This window comes from Maylandia zebra, linkage group LG13 (assembly GCF_041146795.1).
Source record: "Maylandia zebra isolate NMK-2024a linkage group LG13, Mzebra_GT3a, whole genome shotgun sequence".
NCBI lineage: Eukaryota > Metazoa > Chordata > Actinopteri > Cichliformes > Cichlidae > Maylandia > Maylandia zebra.
The window spans coordinates 20,557,664-20,573,906 of NC_135179.1; the positions used below are offsets into that span (position 1 = coordinate 20,557,664).

A 16,243-nucleotide genomic window follows, 5' to 3' on the forward strand; every position below is an offset into this window, starting at 1 on the left:
ATTTTTCAGTAAGCCTGAATCATACTTGAGACACTACTCCCATTCCTTTGACTGAAGAGAAAAAAGCACCAACAAAAGCAGCATAAATTTAAATAATCATGTCTGCCAGGGACTCCGAGTTCACCTCTGACAAGGTAAGAAATGTGATGCTGCAGAATGCTGTGTGTCATCCTTGTTGATCTTTGACTGAGTGTAAATGGAAATTACTCCAACAGTGAATGGCAAGTAGTACGGGATTCAGCTAAAAGCATACACACCTCACAAATGACCAGGGGAGCGTTTGGAGTCTGCCACTCTCAAATTTAATCGCAGCAGTATTGCCTTAAACATCCCCAAAGGAAAACTTCCCAACATCAAAAACCAAGCCAGCAACAAACATGTCCTCCCCAAATGAAAAATGACACAGCATCCCCCCTGCACACTCCCCTTTGTGAATTTATCTGGCAGCAAGGGGCATTTCAGCAGTGGCTTTTTGTCTTGCCAGCATTTGTCTGCTCTGGAGTGCTACAGCCCATTTGTGCTTTAAGTGAAATAATACAATTAAACATTTCTGGAGAGGGAAAATATAATACAAAGTTGCTGCCTTGTGGAAATGTTTTGCATGCTTCACAGCTGTTATCAATCTGCCTTTGCGTTACACACGGTTTTGTGAAAACACAATGCACCGTAACACCATTACATTTAGAAAATCTGCATAGCTATTGATAGCGTGTCTGAATAAATATAATATAAGTTATTATAATCCATTTTCCCCGAAACCAAACTCAGTGTTTCTACACAGCCAAAGTGTTCATAATTCAATGGAAGCTCACTGGAGAGAAAGGTATGGACTTTATATTTCATGTATGTGGCAGCCAATTTAAACAGTCCTGAATGTTTCAGTGAAATGAATCACATTTTCCTTTTGAAGACCAACAAAAGGAAAATGTGATTCATTCAATTATGTTTACTGTCAGGACTGGCTTCTAAATTCTTGATTAAATATTCATAATGTCTTTTATCCCTTTGTTGAGGATGATTAGCAAGACGAAATGGTGCACGACTGCTAAACAGTGTTCCTTCATAGCTAAGAGGATTTCAAATAGGGCGAGGTAAAGAAACATTAACACTCTTTATCATGGTTTTAAGTTGGATTTTTGCTTAATTATATGTGATCATAATGTAGGGAAAACAATTTAAGTAAAAAACAAACAAGCATTTTTGCATCTGCGACGTCGTACCCCGTGCAGCAGTTATGTCACCAGAAATAAAGCTTATGAAAAATGAGTGTCAATGTTTTCATACTATAGTACTGAAGCTTGGTCGGGTAATGTTGAATAGGCTTTGTAGCAACGCTGCTGTGTGGTGCAACAGACAGACATTTATGGGTATAACATGAGAAAGTCAAAGGGGTGTAACTGTATTTGTCTAAAAACAGGTAAATGTTTTCCCTTTCCGATGTTAGGTGCAGTGGCACCACACAACCCGAGATGACAGCAAGATAGAAAAAAAAGAGCATTTGAGAGTCATGCAAGAGGGAAAGATTGGGAAAAAAAATATGGAGATGAGACTGTGTTACAGTGCCTTCAGGCAATTTCAATTTTTTCACCGGTCATTGGAGTCTGGATTACAGTATTTACAGTTAGATACAACCACAGCACTGCACTGCATACATGCTGACAACAGCAAGGCATCTGTATTCAGTGTTGCCAACTATCACCCAAGGAAAGTAGGTACTCTGTGCTCAAACATGACTTGATGATGTCATGGGCTCATTTGCATATGAATAAAATTGCTGAACCGATCAAGAGCAAATAGAAGCAGAGCTCAGCAGCAGGCACTCTCTCATTTCTCCTGCTGGCTTACTCTGCCCCACAGTGATGAAGCCTCTAAGCCTTTGTGTGCAGTACAGAGACACAAGATCAGCAGTGCAGGGGCAAGGATGGCTGATCAGAACTATTTGAAAGGAACAAGCAATAAATCAAAATATATATGAATCAGGTCTGGTAACGAGTCTACTGCCAAATGTTTGAAAGTGAGATGTTTTCCCATGATAAATCTAAAGAGTAGTTATATTTGTTGCTTATGCCTTTTCATAAGCAGTATTACTAAAGGACATAAAAAAGGAGCTAAATTTAGTTACTAGTAAGATGGATATTTTGCTATTGTTTTTATGCAATTTGTGTATGCTAGTGGAGTTTTAAAACTGTTGATAGGTAAAAAATAATGCCGATAAGATGTAAACAATTTACATATTACTATTCATTATTTTAGTTCACAAATGTACAGTTACAGTATGTAAAACACATTTTAGCCAACAAACAGAGATCAAAAACATTCATTTAAAGAAGATTTAGATTGTTTCTACTATTGACTGTTCCAGATCCCGATTTGCTCCTGAGCTTTTCCCAGTCTGTGGAAGGCCATCAACCTACTGTTTACCTCAGCTGGCAATGCTGACTGAGAAGTGTCCACCTTCTTTTACGCTAGAAAAGTCTGTAACATTTTGTGAAAGGAGTCCGTTATGGGTGGATGTAACTTTGTTGGAGTCTGTTGCTTGAAAGACTGTAACGGGAAAGTGCGATTTTAAGGACAACTGAGCCTAACATTAGCGGGCATAATGTTAGCTTACAACTAGTTGTTGTTTACTCAGCTCTTGTCAGCTGTACAGACAATGAATGTTGATAACAAATTATTGCGACAATATCGGGAATACACAAGCATGATGAACACATTTTGATCCTCTTTGATCCTCCCACAACAGTATTTTTAATAGATTTATAATAGCTTTTATGAGAATGCATCAGTTTGTTGGAACCTATGAGTACAGTTTTCTTTTTTCTATTAAATAACTTCAAAAAATGACTGACTGTACCTTCAATCGTTCTAGGCCTGCTTGACACATGTTACAAAAAACGTTCTTCCCTGGCAGTTGAATTCTAGGTGAATGACAGCAAAGTAGAAGCACCATATCGTTACCTGATGGTGACTGACGTCCATCTGTTGTTATTGATGTTCTGATTTACAGCTGCATGCAAAATATGACTGCCACCACAACCAAGTTTAGCAACAGGGCTTCCATCTTGAAGGAAAACATGAAGGAACTGATCCCCAAAGTTCTGCTCCTGAGCTGGAAAGGTAAGAAAATCACAATTAGTAAATAGCCTCTTTTTGCATATTGCTGTATTGTATCAGTACAATATTCGTTACATGATTTCAAACTTATCAAAGATACTGAGTGTATAAAATGAGGCCCCTTTGTGTGTGACTTTAAAATCTGAAAATAGAAGATGATCTGATTTGAACATGTTCAGTTGAGTAACTACGGTAGCTGCACAGGGCTTCTTCCATATGCTTTCCTCACATTGTATGCTAATTTTTCAAAATGATCTTTAATCTCTGCTGTGTGATGCATTTTAATGTGTTAAAAATAAAGATGCAATACAAATACAAATACAAAAACAGAGGTAATATACAGGACCACTACCTGACACCTGAGGGAAGATTGCTATCTGCCAACAAATGCCATTACACAGTCAAAATACATGCCTCCTTGAAGCTTACAAAGACCTAGTTCACATTGCTGTGAGTTCTACAATAAATGCACAAACTGGGCAATCATTCCCTCAACAAAACAGCTAAGAATAAACTGACTTAGACCTGATAAAATCTAAAGTGTAAGGCTTAAAAGGCATTGCAAGCACTCGCACTGTTTTTTTTTTTGTTGAAGGATTAAATTAGGATGGACCAAATGGCATACAAATCATTCAGTCTTAGCCGAGTTAAAAGTAACAAGAAAATATGAAAGAAATAGATAGAAATCTACTCAAAGGTCATGGAGAGCTCAATTGAAAAAGTATAGTGAATAATAATCAATTCTCGCTGAGAGATCGAAACTTTCCACTGGATACTCCCACCTACAAGGGGGAAATTGTTGAAAAGAGAAGAGAAGAGAGAGGAGACTGATTCGAGATAAATCTTCTCTGCCCACTGCTGCAGACACCGTGTTAGTAAAGACCTACAAGGAAGTAAGTACAGGGCTCCTTGTCCCTTATACCACTGGTGGAAACTGAAACTTTGGTCCTCACTGTCTGACAGACCTCCTTAAATCAAACTGCTCCTTTCACAGTCTGAGCTATATGAAGCTATCTGAGACTTGGCATCGAACATAAAGCGCTGTTCACTTATGAGTAATGATTCATATTATAACATACCAAGACTGCATCAATATGAGCTGAATCATCCCTGTGTGTGTGCCACACAGGAACCACACTATTCAGAGCTACTAGGATAACAGTAAAATGTTTTTTTATTACCATTATGCCATGGTATGGTTAGCAGAAAGCAGTGAGTTTTCTGCTTCAAAAGATAAAGATCCACTCATGTGCACATAAACACACAAGTTTTCAGTAGGTTTATTGCAGGGAGGAGAGGTAAGAGGTAGCAAGCAAGAGGGTATCCTCAGGATATAAGTATCTTCCCCATGGATCACTCTAGTAGGTCTCATTCTGCCTGCCTACCAGGAGAATGATTACCAGGTACTTTTATCACAGCTTGGGCTCTCAAGATCCAAAACATTTTTTTTTTAAATTTAAGCAGAACAATCTTGCGACTGGAGGACTGATGGTAAATCTACATTTTGCTCCTGCTGGAAAAGCCTCTGGGAAATGGCAGCTGGTGCGACTTTTCCCCAGCCTTTGTGGTCTTGATTGCAAAACAGGAATATGACCTCTACAGTATGTCACTTAACTCCAGCACATTATATCTCAATGGGAGATTTTGAGTGTCTTGCAAGTGAGACAGTGCATTGTGGGAGCGACAGCCAGCAGCAGCATGAAATTCTCCCCCACACACACTATCGAGGTCTTCAACTGTCTAAGAACACAGGAGCAAAAGGGGAGCAACATAAAATGCAGCAGGGAGACAGAGACCAAACTTGCCCACTGTCAGGGAAGACATTCCTGCAAGTCAGAGGACTGAACAGCAATAGTGCCCAGTTAGAGGGACCTAAAATATTTCTTTGTTTCCAACAGGGCTTATAGGGCACATTTCAGCTGAATTACAGAGGGCGACAGGGGACCACACACCCAGAGGGAACTACTGAGTAGACTCAACACAATCAGGGTTGGCCTATTTCATTTCACAATGACAATGGTAACTGCGTCAAAACTCTTTGCTAGGCTAGGACCAGGACAGAGGTGTGTGGGCAGAGACATTCCTGTGGCATCTCTCTTGAAGTAATGAAATGAGTGGAGGATTTGGACACCAGAGAAAAATTGAACAAAAGCAGAGCTTGTTGTTTTAAGGGTATATGGCAACTCATGTGAAAGCTCAGAACAATTCCTCCAGGGCAAGAAGGGCATCAAGAAAATCCCCATCTCTTTGTCCACAGGAGGCAATGCTTAGCTTAATATGCTACACTCAGATAAATGTATTCTTTAAGCCGACCATTCTTTGTCTTAGGAAACAACAGGGATGCATTTAACAGTGCAGTGCCATACTACAAGCCACTGTTGCAGAATGACACACAGGAATAAATATCTCACTCCTATAATTTTCTGATCTTTGTTCTGCAGAAGGGTAGGACTCTTAGCCCAGGAAAAAATAGCAGTAGGGACACTGTAGGTAGCAAGGCATCATTCATAGTAGAATAAGAGGCTTTTAAATGGCTTCATTTGTCTGGAGCATTTAATTAGTTTGCATCCTGCTCGAAGAGATAAAATTACTCTCATTCACTTGTTCAGTAATCTTCCTTTCTTGGTCGTCTGCTCTTCTGTATGATCATGCTGCCAGCACATGATTTCATCCAGAGACACAGTATTCATTGTTACAGCTTTCCTAAAATGTCCTGTGGTCGTGGCATGGATCCTCCGTGGATCCGGCTCATGCTGTGGATGCTTTATAGCATCAGAATCTGGGAAGTTTGGAGACTGGGTCAGTGACTAATAATGCTTTTGGTGGGCAGAATGTGACAAATTAACATCCAGTCAAAAGTCATAATCCACAGTTCGGCAGTAGAACACCGCAGTGTAACATGTAATCAGATTTTTCAGTTCACCTCTCAGTGATTTAATAAATCTCAGCGGTATTTAAGATGTAAAAAATTGTGTCCAACTTGCCTTTTGTTGTCATTCAAATCATAAAAGTCAACCTTCTTTTGATACCGTTCTCAATAAAGGTGTTAACTCTGGATCGTGCCTGCAACAGTACCAAACCGCTTTGTTATAAAATACATCTTATGCAAGAGACTTCATGTCAAGGGCAGAAAAAACACATATTCTGGTGTTCATCTCTATTTGGCGATTTCCATATATCTATCTAAAAAGGCTCAGCTGATTCCAGTATATTAAAAGTGCTCTTTTTCACAAATTATTACAGGGCTGGCAAGCGTCTGAGAAGCTGATAAATCTGTGTCCAGTCTGAATCCTTCCAAGAGCCTTTGTTTAGTCAAAAATGTATTGTTTGCTTAAATGCAAGCACCTGTTTAATTTTAGAGCAACACGGACTCTTTATACGTGAAGACAAAATGCAACTGATGAGTTGTTAAATGCAGTTATGTTTTGAATATAATCTTTAGTCAGCAGCATGAAATGAGATAATAATTTGAGATACACAGTACTTGACTTTCCTCTAGCAAACAATTGCTTTTGACGCTTTTTGCTTGTGGTAAAGTCACAAGGCATTATTAAAAAAAAAGCTTGCGCTGAGAGGAAAAGCTTGAAAGTGGAAAGGAAATATGACTCAAACATTATGGTATGGTGCAAAAATATTCGGACACCCGGGGCCTGTTAATAGCAGTGCATATATTTGCTGTGAAAAACTTACATGAGGTGAGAAACAAGGGATGCTGCAGTTTTTTTTAAAATCACCTTCAGAAGGGTTTAAAAAACAATTATAATTTTAAAGCAAGCAGTGGGCGGTGCTGGTTGGAACAGGGCAGCAGCCAGTGAGTCACTTTAAATACTGAAGGAGACTGAAATGTTTAAGTCTGAATTTAACCTGCTGCTGTCATAAACATGCTGCATTCTGCCAAAGAAATGTAAAACTAACTAACCACTAAAATATTCTTTAACAAAGCAAACAAAGCAAAAAAAACGAACAAAGGGCAAAAATTACATTAAAAGGGCAACATGGAATGACCATTTATTTTATTTATATAACACCGAATCACAACAACAGTTACCTCAATGAGCTTTATATTGTGAGTTTAAGACCCTACAATAATACAGATAAAACCACAAGAATCAGATGACTGTGAGCAAGCACTTTGGTGACTGTGGGAAGGAAAAACTCCCTTTTAATAGAAGGAAACCAGGCTCAGGGAGGGGGAGTCATCTGTCATCTACCAGTTGGGAGTGAGTGGAAGAAGACAGTACAAAAGACATGCTGTGTTACCCACTAAGATATTGTGTATTAAAATACTGAATAATATCCTTTTTTTTTTATTTTTTCAAAAACACAGTGGGCTGTCAAATGTTTATGAATGGACTAACAAAGGAAGCCTTACACTTCTTACTTCCTACTGCAAAAATAAGCCTCTCTCATCTCCTCTCAAATCAATTTCTGCTTAGCTCTATAACTCATTCGCTGCCAGATATTATTTTCTCTAGATGTCAATGTTGCAGCATCTTTTATTTTGCTATTTTTCTTCTGTAAGGATATTGTTTCCTACAGTCCCCATGGCCCTGTTACTCTGTGCTGAACTTAACAGAGCGTTCGTCCTTCTGCCAGTCGCTGTCACCTGTTTTCTCTCTCTCTCTCTCTCTCTCGCTCTCCCCCTCCCCCTCTCTCTTGCTCACCCCACCTCCTCTATTTTTTCTTCTCCAGCTGACAATTGAAGTCCAGGGGGAGACTCGCGAGTTTGCTTCAGGGAGAGGTGTAAAGAAAAGGGGGAGCAGAGAATAAGGAGCAGGTCTGGCGGGGAGAGTCTTCGCATCTCAATGCACGTCTTTTGGTTTTCTTCTGATTAACTTTGTCTGTTTGATCTCTCGAGTTTTCTTTTCAGTTCCTATTCACTGATGTGAAAGAGATGGGTGCTATATGCCAGGAAGTATTTCTAGATAAAAGGCACCGTGCCCACTATTTATGCTTTCTGAACATCCATCTCTTTTCGTGACAAGGCTCGCAGTCTGCTTTCTGTGCCAGTGAGATACTGTAAATATTACTGAGAACAGTGAGCAGGCGGATTTAATTGAACCAACTAACCTAAAATTATGACTATGTTTTGTAATTTACAGCCGTGTTCACGTCTACAATTGAGTGTGGTGAAAGCTGGTTTGGAATAAAGATGACATCAGGTTGAAACAGCAGTCAGTTTTTCAAACTGATCTATAGTATAAATCTGCAAAGGCTTAGACTGGTATAACTTATGATCCACACAGCTAGACAACTGGTGGCAGTGAATATATGAGGCGACTTATGCCAGGGTGGAAGTGAGACAATACTGCTATCTTGACGTCAAGTCACATCTGACAACTACAAAGGGGGTGTTACTGTACAACCTTTGAAACCACATTCTTTCAAATCACGTCGTTGTCTTTATTCCTTAAGAATAAAGATAAATTGTGTTACAGAGTCCTGATTTAAGTAATTATAATATAAGTGTTTCCTGTTATTGTTCTGCATATAGTACGGGAAAAATACTAATTAGAGAACTCAGGCAACAACTTGCATTAAACTGTGTAGTTTGTAATGCATAGCTTTGTATATAAAATACATAGCTTATGACTTATGACAGATGCAAATGCATTCTCAGTCATATTATGAAAAGCTTTTCTCGGGCAGAAAAAAAAGCTCCCTGAAGCTATATTCTTTTTATCCATGTAATATTCGGTTTTTCAAACAGAAAAGAAAAAAAAAATCAAAATTCAAACCATTACTTCAAGTATGGGGGAGCATACTAATGGCTTTGCTTTGCAATTATTCCGCTATTCTATTCTCAAACCTATCATTTGACATTTTTAAAAAAGTCCTTAATAATATACCCTAAATCTCTGCAACACAAACCAAATGTAGATTTGGATTTTATAGATAAAGAAAGATTTTTAGCATATAATAAAAATGCACATATATTGGGAATATGTCATTTTAAAAAGACTTTTCATTCCTTAATTTACTGACTGGTTGATTTTTGAACACTGTAATTAAGCGCCCGTGTCAGACAGGATACCGTATAGCTGTCTTTAAATTGATGTTACCATTGTCTATGTCTATTTAAGGTTTAGCTGGCTGACCTTTCAAATACACCAACCCTATATAAAGCACTAATTTAGACTTCTATTACATTCTGAGTGCAGCCTAATTAACAGCTCTTTAAATACAAAGATTTAAGTCTTTGGTGCAACGCTAATTCACTCAGTAGCCATCGTGGGAGGCCAATGTCAGCCCAGTGAAGAAAAGTCAAGCTATTATTACCCCAAAGAATAGTAAAAGTAAAACCACCTTTCCCCCCCACAAAATAGCCTATAGTGTCAAAAGCACACAGAAAGAATAATTCTGTTAGTTCTTTCAGAATTAAACTGCATAACAAAAGTCAGCTGGTACAAGCATAACTTCCTAGTGATAATGTAAGACTGTTAAATGAATTAATATACACTCTTCTGCAGTTGCATCACATATTTTGGGTTCGAGGGGATATTTCACACCTGAATTTTAAACAACTCCTGGATTTACTCCTCGCCACTCTCATTACAGTTAGTCAAGCCAGAAATTCCACATTATGATCAAAGGAGAGGAAATACGGTTTAACCCTGAGGTGTACTGAGCTGTTTAATAGGTCCAGGACCTGTAGACGATGTCACCGATAAGAGGTTGATCTAGGTTACACCAGAAAGATGAATGTTATGATGTCTTCTGCTGGTGGGTATAGAATAAATTACCCATGATCGCCACACAATGTATGCTGGTTACAGTTCTGTTGCACTTGCACCTGACTTGCTGTGCTGTAACACGGGAACAACGAGAGGCTCCTAAACTCAAGGTGGATGCAGTTTTTAGAGCGAGGAGCCGGTCCACGGAGACCCAGAGTTGGATGCTTTTTTATTAGAGCAGCTCAATGCGTTCATGCTCTGGATTCACCCCTAAGCTGGCTGATACTTAATATATGCATACATATTTTGAACAGATGTGTAATACACACAAAGCAGGGTAAATTAACTAAAGTTCTCATGGCTCAGCTTTCTCAGTCCTCAAAAAAAAAAAAAAAAAAAATCACTGACTCTTCTCTTCCCAAAACAATACTCCATTGTTATGAGGGTCTACTCGGGGTTGCCTGGCCTACCCACCCCAATCTTCTACTTTAACAAAGGAGAGTGTGTATGTGTGTGCACAGGTGTGGGAACAAAAGAGCTGGCAGCAGGCAGACATACAGTGTAGAGCTCACAGTGGACATAAAGGGTGATCCCAATGCTATCTCTGCGTGTGAGTGTCCAGCTCTTGCCTTATGAGGATTCCTTTGTTCGCTTTTACCTCACAGCTCAATCATCAGCACTGTAACAGCGAAAAAACTCCCAGCTGTCGACAGAAGACAAGGCTATCTGTAATCCTCCACCAGAGCACTGTTTGCGTTTCCTTCTGAGAAGTACATGGTGCTCCTGACACATTATCTTAACATTTGCTTGTAGCTGAATCCACTTATTTGCTGAAAATGTCATAACTAATTAAACATTGACTGAATGGCAGCTATGGCACAAGATACTCTCTAGGTTTCTGTGTCCTTTTACTTGCAGCCTTGGAAACGTAAGAGCTGTATTTGTATCCCACAATTCCCTGCATCAATAGATGACTCACTGCATGCCCTGGGTGACATTTAAAGTCAGGCCAGTGGCTTTTTTAAAATATTAATACTTGAGATTGATCAGTGCATGTATTCTTTTAAAGTGAAAGGGAAACACAATAGACTATTGCTTTAGCCCAGACTCTTTACATATCTCTTGTGTAATAAATATGCCGCCACATTCTCTGGAATAATGTCCAGAAGGACCTGAAATTGTCAGAGCTGGTTACTTTGGGGGGAAACTGAAGTCATTTCAAGGATGGAGAAAATAGCAGCCTCGGTCAGGGTGATTGCTCCTAAATTTGCAGTCAAACTGTTTTTGAGATTCGATGTGTTTCGCCCTTGATTTGTTTCACTATACATGAAATGGATATTGTGTCTGTGTAGTTTGATAGTTGTAACTAGGTTTGCTGCTGTCTTGGCCAGACCCTTCTTGAGATTTTACGTGATTAAAATGAAACAATCAAACAAGAAGAAAATATCTATATGTAAAATAGCATTAGGTACGTTTTGAATATGTTACAGAACGCTGATCAAATGCGATTCTCATTCACTCTCGTATTTCTTGTTTTCTTTGGCATAACAACTGTTGCAGAGCAGTTGTGTTTGCTGGAGCTTATGTAAACATGTCAGTGTAATCAACTTCTGAAAACATGACGTTCCCACAGAGGAGGTCGAGAGCATCTATAAAGAGACAACGAGCATGACAGCAGATGAATTTTTGCTGCTTGTCCAGAAACCATTAAGCAGTATAGACTTGTCTTCTGAGAGGCTCTTATCAATGCCACTATGTCTGTTTTCTGCAAATAAACCTGTTTCACTTGTTCTGCCAATCACCCAAGAGTCAAGATGCATTCTGAAGACGTTAACACATCCTCTTACGTTTACTAAGACAATATATATTTTGTTTAATTCTGAGGAAATAAGAGGAAATGGCTTTTTAAAAGCAAATTATTGCATCTGGACAAGAAATAGTCCAGCACATAACCCCAAAGTGTACTTCTCATGAGTACACTTTGTTTTTGTGCAGATTGCACAAATGAGATGTTAATGAAATGCTAATTTGTGAAATTTAGAGTTGGTGGCTATTGGAATTGTGTTAATTTCAGAAAGCACAAGATCAGCTAAGCAAATAGGATGCTGGCTCTGGATTAAATTTAAATGTAAATGACACAAATAAGCTATTGAGCCTCTGATTTAACTTCCTGAAAACAAAGCAAACTCATTTTTTGGTGTAAATGTTGATACAAGTAGAGGAATTTCCATCAATGGCAGCTGAATTACTTATTGGACGACAATGCAGTATAAAAGAAGTGATGGCTTTTATTTCACCTTATATTACACCTGTAAAGATATAGTTAAGGGGGAAACACTCTATTATAAGGTTCCTTTTACAGTGTTGCAGGTCTTTACTGGTAATGGGAAAGACTGTACTCACTGTAGAGGATCGTTCCTTGTCTGGATCGGGTTTTCACTGTCAAACAGAGAAAAACGGGGGTGTCCTTGACTCCTGCGGGTCGATTATTGCTGACACCAGAAGGCTGGAGAAGCAACGCAAGCGGCCGTAGCTCCAAGTAGGAAGTTCCATCGAATGAAGGGATATATACTGTGGCATCTGGAAACAAGCATTAGATGCAAATTGATGCTTTGAGCTTACATGGTGTAAGAGAATTAGAATTGTAATATTACTTGGACAAAAAAAACCCCTCATACACACTTTATTGACCATTAGACAATATACTTATATATAAATGAAGAATGACATATCTTGTAAAAGCAATGCCCTACAGGGCTGTTGTTTGCAAACAGAAGAGCAAAAACTGGCTGCTGTGTGCCTTTGCAGCATAGACAGCCATCTGTGTGCAGAATCAGCAGGGCCTTGTCAGGGCTATGTGCTAGAGTGTCATTTCCCATTGGATGACAAAGTGATATGACTATAAGGAGAGGTGGAGGAGGTACACACTCAGGTCATCAACTTCGCAAGCCTGTGATGATATGTTGGCCTTTACACAAAGGACTTTGTACACCTGGTGGATAGCTTACTGCTCAGGTACATGACAGCCAATTCAAAATAGGCCACCTTGACTTCAGCTCAGGGGATTCTAACAAAACAGTCCAGCTCTCAAGTTGAGAGCTCATAATATACAATATGTGTTGGGTACAAAAAAAATAGAGAGATATTTTTTTATTGCATGATATATGAGAATGTTCTTTCATGACTCCAGTGTTCACTTTTTTGCGTTTTGATGTTGGATCAAATGGATTTTTAAAGTAGGATGTGAATGATTGACAATATTTAGAACAGACTACAAAGTAAAAGAAATGGAATAAGAAGAATATGAAGTTGTAGCAGGGGAAATCTCTAGGGATGCCTATAATGGAGGCGATATTATAGACTAACTTTATGCTTATACAAGGTATGGTTAAAAAGTTCTCGAACTCCATCGATAAAAACCCCTGCTATGTTTATGAAAGTACAGTTCTGACCACTTGCAGTGATAAGAGGGGTTAGGTCTCTGGCTGCAATGCTACAGGGAAAGCAGAGGTTGGAGACCGTGACATGAACAGAATTACTACGACTGTGTGCAACGAGCTTGCGATCTCATCTCGTTTGACATGGTTGCTTTCAAGATGGGGACCAGAAATGTTACCACTCGCAGTCAGTTGCCACCTTCAAAACAATTATGATATGTTAAGAAAGCAATAAAATGGCAATAAGGCAGAGTACGTCTGCTGTTTGTGACTGAATGGAATCATGTTGGCAATTACGTGCAATCTGTTTGTGATAATACACGATTAACTGAAGTAAATTGGCAAATATCGTAAATCTTTTGCCATCTGTTGCAAATCTGCTGCCTTTAACATACACAAAAATTCATATTAACTACTGAAATTCAGAGTCCAGCCACATACTCACATATCTGAAACAAGAATGTAGAAATCGTTCCACAAACAGTAGTTGCTGATGAACAGTGATTTCATCAGTAAAGAGATACATGGCAGACAAGTTGAGCTGAATCTAGTTGATTGCAGCATGTTGGAATCTGTCCATGTTTATGAAATATCATTTGCAAACCTTCCCCATTCTTTTTGGAGACAGTTTGCCTCCCTCCGGGCAACCATTTGGTCACAGGACGCAAAAGTTAGCAAACCTTGATTTTTAGTTGTAGCAAGGAGATTGCCATTCTTACTTTACTCTAGTGTGACAGCACCAGAGGAGGTACAGGCCTTGTGTTTTTATCTTTTATATGAAAAATTTGAGGATTTTTGACCAACCACAGATGTTATTCAAGTAATGTGCTTATAGACATGTATACCTTACCACAGCTCTGTGACACTACACGTTTATTTAAAATCAGGTTAAAGGTTAATCCGATATCTAATGTTTTCCTGCAGCAAACATTGTCTTTTATATGTGCTCAGCCTTACTCACATTATGCAGTATTGTTTCAAGGTTTTGAGAAAATGCATTCTCCTGTGGTCACATTTATGCAGCGTATTGTAGCCTGCTACTGGTTTGTGTAACTGGCTGCAGCTCTTTTTCAAAAATTACTGTTGGGCTGCTTGATTTGTGAGTCAGGAACTACTCTTGGACAGCTAATGCATTGTTAGTGGGTTCACTCATGGCAACAGGGATAACGCAATTCCTCTGTATCAGTCATTCGTGTCAACAGGGCATTCTGAAAATGGCCTTAATGAGCCTAGGAAAAGGATTCAAGTCGTACAGTAAGTGAAAATATCACCAAGGTGAATTGCAGGGTTTGACAATAAGGACTGTCCAGTGGCCCGGGGGCCCATGGGACACTGACTTGGTCCAGTTTAATGATCAGTCGCTAGACCAACACCAGAGATGAGTTTCCCGTCATATCATTTTTCACATAGTTATATTCCTTTTTTTTTTTTTTACTTTGCTTGGACTGAAGAGCCGCTCAGACACTTTCCTACCCTCGCTGATTTCCTGACCAACCAGAGCACACGAATCCTCCGAGTTGCACATAGAATTATGTGGAGCAGACATGACAGCCAATGCTTGAAATTACACAGAAAGAGAAAACAAAAATTGTGTTGCTTTTGTTGTGGAAGGCGTGGTTTCCTTGGGGGTGAAAATGATAAATCAATCCTATAATATCTGTTGGCAATTTCTGAGTAAGGAAGACTGAACTGGCTCATTTTAAAAGGCACCAGCCATTACAGCAAACACACACTAGATGCCCACATAAAGAGCTGCCAGCACCTAGCCAGTGAGTTGGCAAAGCAGGAATCTGACAACCCCTCATCAGGTCCAATTAATGTCAAACACGAAACGGAAACAAAAGCAGGAAAGGTTCACCACAATGTCTTTTCATTTTTTTTTAATGGTTTGTTATTTCTCCCAACTACATTTATAGACAAGGTTCCCACTTTCTGATAATATCATCTCCATGGTGGCACATTTGGCATTTTATAAGATGATTTTCTAACAAATATATTTGTTACTGTTATAAATAAAATCAGTATAATTAGCATGATTGTTTGGACTGGATAAGGTCAAAGGAAAAGATGTAAAAAGATGCAGATAGATACATAAAAAGGCACTTTAGGGAAAAACAAAAATGAAATGAAAAAGCTTCTTGGACTGATGTTGTGGTTAAACAAAAGTAGTTAAGGACTCAATTGAAAAAAACTCAACTTTCATTGTATTATTCATTTCTGGCCAACATCCAAAACCATGGCTTCAGATTCCCGAGAAGCAAAGACACAACTCAATGAGCTAAAAGCAGTAGGTCATGATTAATACACACCAAGCCTGAATAATGGTTTCACCTTTTATATCTTCTTCTTTCAACCATTTACTCCATGATGGTGTGTGTGTGTATAATTTTTGTAGTGTCTTTTAACTGATTTCTTGCATGCTTGATAGAAAGTCTTTGCTGAGGTCTACTACCTACTGTGCCTTCTCTGAAGAGACAATTTATCATACCTTAAAACTCTGATATGCTCAGCTGGACTGCTTTTATCTTGACAAAACCATGTGATGGGTGGCTAGGTAATATCGAACACTCACTGAACCAAAAGCACTAGCCTGGATTATGGTACATCCTACCAGCGGAGCACTTCCAGGGCCAAACATAAGTGAATGCACTCAAGCTCCTTAAGTAGGAACTGCTCATATGATTCAGACTAAAGCTGACTCCGATGTTTTTGGTCATAGTTGTTATTATATCGCATTTTATCAATTTTGTGATAAAAGAGATGTGTGCTGGCTGCAAATGTAGAGCCACATTTCTTTGTTGACTGCTAACACGTGTAGTTGTGGTTGCAGTTCTAATGGAGCTGTGACCAAGTATACATATAGTACATACATAAATACAGTAAGTAAATGGTGAATGGCCTGTATTTATATAGCACTTTACTAGTCCCTAAGGACCCCAAAGCGCTTTACACGTCCAGTCATTCACCCATTCACACACACATTCACACACTGGTAATGGCTAGCTACATTGTAACCAC

The 16,243-nt window shown here is 39.0% G+C and overlaps 1 protein-coding gene across 5 annotated transcripts in view; it reads right to left on the reverse strand.

Moving 5' to 3' along the window:
- eys (eyes shut homolog) overlaps positions 1-16,243 on the reverse strand; it is a 177,394-nt gene that overhangs the window by 43,338 nt on the left and 117,813 nt on the right. For all 5 annotated transcript variants that reach the window (XM_076891743.1, XM_076891744.1, XM_076891742.1 and 2 more), the window contains 2 exons: positions 12,192-12,368; positions 2,959-3,109 (listed from right to left, as the gene is read on the reverse strand). In XM_076891743.1, the coding sequence (XP_076747858.1) occupies positions 2,959-3,109; positions 12,192-12,368 (328 nt within the window). The remainder of the gene's footprint in view (positions 1-2,958; positions 3,110-12,191; positions 12,369-16,243) is intronic.